The 5,042-nt window shown below is 52.0% G+C and overlaps 1 protein-coding gene across 1 annotated transcript; it reads right to left on the bottom strand.

Annotated features, from left to right (window-relative positions):
* Positions 1–347: 347 nt before the first annotated feature.
* On the bottom strand, positions 348–3,405 carry ATF4 (activating transcription factor 4). Its single transcript, XM_042051246.1, has 3 exons — positions 2,997–3,405; positions 1,826–2,140; positions 348–1,285 (listed from the first exon to the last, which is right to left on the bottom strand). Exons 2-3 carry the CDS (start codon positions 2,040–2,042, stop codon positions 438–440), a joined length of 1,065 nt encoding a protein of 354 aa, XP_041907180.1. The 5' UTR covers positions 2,043–2,140; positions 2,997–3,405; the 3' UTR covers positions 348–437.
* Positions 3,406–5,042: the final 1,637 nt, after the last annotated feature.

Genomic DNA, 5,042 nt, shown 5'->3' with positions numbered 1-5,042 from the left:
AAACATCTCCCACCGCATTACTGACGTTTTGTCTTCCATCAACTCTCCAACTTCAATTGTTTCAGGGGGCTTACAAATTAGCTGAAAACCCTGAGGCACCTCAGGCGTGATCCCTTCTCACTTTAGAACACACATAAATTAGAGCGGGACAGGTCAACTCGGACACTTTATACAGAACGCTCCAGTTTAGAGCACTTTGGGCGCTTGCAGTGCATTCACCACCCACAAGCAGCACTAGTGTCACACTACACTCTCTGGCCACACACCACCTTGTCGTGCTTGGACTTACATCCACAGGAGGTTGAGGCCATGCTGGTTTTACAGGTACCACTCATCACACACCATCATTGCACATTTACTACAAAATTATTTATTAGACAGCAATACACAGCTTTAGCAGGAAGCTTATATACATGCACACAACACTGCTGACTACCCTACTCAGGGACTCTAGTTCTCTTGCCCTTGGCCTTGCGGACCTCTTCTATCAGATCTTTTAAGTACTGAATTTCCTTACTAAGGGAATCTGCTTTTTCCTTCAGGGCCTGGTTCTTCTGCTCCAGCTCTCTGCACTCCCCAGACAGTGCCTCCTGTTCAGCCCTCTTCTTCTGCCGGTAACGTGTGGCAGCTGTCTTATTCTGCTCCATCTTTTTTAGTTTCTTATCTATTTTCTTTTCTCCTTTCACCTTTGCTGACACTACCTTCTCTGCAGGGTGATCGTATGGTTTGGACCGCACAGAGCCACAGGTGGCATCTGCAGGGAACTGGTTGCCATTGGGGGATCCAACTGAATTGGTGGGGCTGTGTTGGGGGGTTCCCAGGTAGGAGTCTGGGCTCATGCATATTCCACTATCATCAGAGTGGTTCTCCTCCTCTTTCTCAGACTTGGTGATCACCACCACAACAGTGGGGCACTCCCGCTTTCTTTCTCCTTCCAGAACATCCACTTCACTACCTAGTTCTAAACTAAATGAGTGGTCTGGAGTGGAAGTCAGAGACCCTGGGGAGAGGGGAAAAGACCAAAGGGAAGCCAATGGGGCCATTGAATCAGCTCCAACTGGGGATTCGGGGACATGAGTGATTACATTATTTATCAGTGGAAGTTCTTTGTTGTGAAATTCCTGGATGGTAGCGTTAAATAGATCACACGTGTCTTCCAACGTGGCCATCAGCTCGTCTGGTGAGACGGTGGCTTCCAGATGTTCCATACCTAACAGGGCATCAAAATCAAATTCCTTCAGATCCATCTTCTCCACCATCCACTCCATGCCAGAGAAGGCATCCTCTGCACATTAAAAAAAATAAATTGCCACTTCAGTATAATGCCATGAAGAAAAGGCATCAAATAAACCACCACACTCAACGCAACTCAAGCTTTTGAAAATCATCTAGCAGTTCATCACTTTCCTCTTTCATGTATTAGCACAAAATGAGTAAATTTTAAGGGAAAAAATACTCTTTCCCTGAGCTCCTAAAAACTGTAGGGTACAATGTAAGCAACCATTGAGACATTCCAACCCTCTTACTTTAAGACCAGAACAATCCAGGGGAACTGGCAACATACAATCATGCTTCCTAACTGTTACCTATGCCAAAACACAGTACCATTGGCAACTCTCTGTTACTGCAAGGCCACCACAAGTGGCACTTTACCATAACCAGCAACTATGTGTTGTGTAAGCAGCATAGTACACATGCTTTCCAAGTGGAGGTAACACGTAAGATTGCGTTCAGATTTATGAAAAGCTAGCAATTTATTTTCAACTGGAATGTTACTGAGGTATTATATAATTGATGCCCTTTACAGAAATAAGTAATACCTTACCCTGGCTGCTATCTATGGTGTTGCCTAAACTGTCCACAGCAAGCCAATTGGAGGAGACTGCCTTAGCCTTGTCGCTGGAGAACCCATGCGAACTGAGGGGCTCGGCCACCTCCAGGTAGTCATCTAGGAGTCCCAGACTTTCCTCAGCCACCGAACACGGCTGGCTGAAGGGGGATATTGAATCCCCCAACAGCATCTCGTTGTTCAAGAAGCTCATTTTCGTCAGCTTTTAACGCTTTGACGTCGAAGGATGTAGATAAGCACAGGGTCTTTTCGTCGACTACAGCAATGCTGCTGTGCAGTGCCGTGAAAAACCTGCGAACAGAACTTAAACTCATCAGCATCTGATCTGAGCAACATAACAACCTTTTAAAGCAACGGTCCCTCAGGAAGTATGACAAAACTTTACAGATTATCTCACTTCTTTATTTCTGTGCTGCTGAGCGTCCCCCGCCTCCCTCAGGCCCGGGCAGGGCCGGTCCCGCCCACCCGCCGCCATTTGGCAGTCCCGCCGCCATTTTGTGTCCTGCCACGTTTCCACCGCCGCTCCAGCACCACACAGGGAGGGCTGTGCGCCCGATGGCCAGGGCAAACTTAACGCTGTGCCACTGCATTATTTAACATTGGTACTGCTGCCAGATTATTATTATCAACGCCCGTTCATCTATCCGTGATTATACCATGTGGTCCCTATACCCAAAACCCTAAAACCTCTAATGCCCCATTTTCCCGTAAGTACACCAGCACTTCCCCTCGCGCGGGCAAAGAAACCCTCCCTAGGAATGTTTCTTTACTCCCATGAAAACCCGAAGAACAAAAAAAATTAAATTATAAAATCCTAGGTTTTTCCAAATCAGTGTTTCTCGAATTACAGAAAGTACAGACGTTCCTCGTAAATGCTTTTAAGAAGGCATTTCCTGCTGTTTCTGACACTCGCCGCACCCGAAGATACCGAGCCGTACAAGGATCTCCCCACCTCTCTACAATTTCGGCTTAACTAGTTTCTTTATATATTATTTTGTGTACCTAGGTATCTCACCCCGCTCCCCGTAAGATACCAGTTATCACCACGCGCGATAAACCCTACCCCAAAAGCCCATTTAAAGAGAGTAACAGAACACCTTTTAATACACAAGAGAGGGAGCAGCCGTCCCTCACACACGATACTCACGCCATGGTTGCAGATGCCGGGGATGTGCTGAGGCCGCCGCCGCTGCTGCTGCGCCTGCTGCACTGGCCGATGCCGCCGCTGGCCCTGCCGCCTTAAAGAGCCATGGCGGCCGGGGGAGGGGGGCTGCTCGTATCCGCGCCGCGCGGGAGGTGCTGCGCACACTGACACGGACAACGACACAACCCCAGCTCCCGGCGGCAGGAAACAATGAGGTGGCAGCGCCGGCGCTCTGCCTTTATATATGAGCCGCCTTACCAAACAAGGTGCGGACGTGAGGTATCCTTCCGCCGAGCGTCACCTGCCCGTCACCAGCACCTACCGGCCTGTCGCCTGCCTTTCTGCGCTTCTCTCTTACCGTTCTGCTACGAGTTAAACACAGGAGCCGCCGACAAGACACCACGGCTCCACGCCGGGGCTGTCACGGAGGGACTATATGATGTATACATGCGCGCCGACCGCTCCCCCCGTCGGGCGCGGCCGTGCCACGTGACCGGCGGTACTGAGGACGCTGCCCGCGCCCCCCCCCGCGGGGAGCGTTGGGGGAAATTTTACCCGCCAACAGAGACGCAGAGCTCGCGAGGAAGACGTCACGCAGCTCGCCACGTGGGAAGGGCGGCGCTCATTGGCTACGGGCGAGTCGTTCACGTTCCCCGTGAGCTGTCATTGGCCAGGGCCCGGAGGAGACCAATGCTGAGGGGAAGGGCGGGGGGGGAGGATAAGAAGGAGAAGGGGCAGGGAAATGGCGGCTGGAGGGGGGAGGAGGATGGGGAGGGAAGGCGGGAGTAGGTCGAGAAGGAGCAGCCGGGCAGGGAAATGGTGCCCGCCCACGGCAGCCTTGCGTTTTCCCTGACATGCCCCTCTCGAAGCAGTGTGTGCTCCCCACTTAGATTTCCAACGGCCCCTTTTGTTCCCCACACAAAGCCCTGCTGAGCTCAGGCGGGGGCTGGCGGCTGCGCTCCAGGCTGAAGTGCTGGCATGGCGCCCCTGAGGCGGCGGCAGCCCGCCTTGGCCTCCTGCTCCCTTAGATAACCCGCTGCTTTCCATCCCTGCCCGCCCCACACATGCAGCGCGGAGATTACGGGCTCTCCGGGGCTGTGTGTGTGCGGGCAGGAGGGCGTCTGCCCGCAGCCTGCCGGCCTCACAGCGGCCACGGCGCCGCACGGCCGCAGAGAGGCTTCTGAGGAGCCCGGCTGTAGAGCCGCGCCGCCGGGCAGCCGGGAGCATCAGTCTAACTAGTGCCTTCAACCCATGCAAGGGCTGAAAATGAAGTTGGTTATTCCACAGCTGAGGAATGAGAATGTCCTCTCCTGCCATGCAGTTTCATGCTGATGCAGTTGCTTCTCTGTTGTCTGTGCAGATGTCATTCGAGTGATGGGAGCATTAATGGATCACCTATAGAGCCTTGCGGCCATAAAGAGCAGTGTCACCTTGGATAGCTTTCAAAGTGCGGTTTCGCGTTTTATCTGATCCAACTCAACTTGCTTCTAGGAAAGAAGTCAGACCTCTTCCCCCACCCTGTTCCTGCTAAACAGTTCCACCAGCTGGCCTGGCCCCCACTGAGACAGCTCACAGCCAGAAACTCACATGGGCCAACAGTTTTCCGCTGGCTTCAGTTCCTTCACCATCATTTCAGTTTGGTCACACAAGCACTGGACAGCTCCGGTGAGCTCGGAGTTTCGATACCTGTGTCCTCCCTCACTGTGTCAGAGTTATCCAGCTTCAAAAGGTTGATTTTCCACATTGCCAGCCTCACAGCACCATCAGCTCTGAGAGCTGTGGTGGAACCTTGCTTATTCCAACATCATCATTCTGCAGCTCAGCTTGCTCTCAGCTACTTGTGCAAAAGGCTCCACTATTTTGCAGTTCAGGCCTCAGTCGTATTTGTGTAAAACCATAGCCTTCACCACATTTGCTCAGGTCTAACTGCCTGGAAGGTCTTAAACAACTTGACTGATAATTTGCGAGGGTTAAGTGTGACCCAATTTCTGCTTTTAGCAGTCTGGTCTTAGCATTGTCGCTACAAAGCAGAGTATGTTACTTCACATC

Source organism: Corvus kubaryi, unplaced genomic scaffold (assembly GCF_017639235.1).
Source record: "Corvus kubaryi isolate FWS band 111438036 unplaced genomic scaffold, C.kubaryi_AGA036_p1.0 74, whole genome shotgun sequence".
In the NCBI taxonomy this organism is placed as follows: Eukaryota; Metazoa; Chordata; class Aves; order Passeriformes; family Corvidae; genus Corvus; species Corvus kubaryi.
Note: the sequence above shows the minus strand (reverse complement) of the source record. Positions and strands in the feature narration are given on the sequence as shown.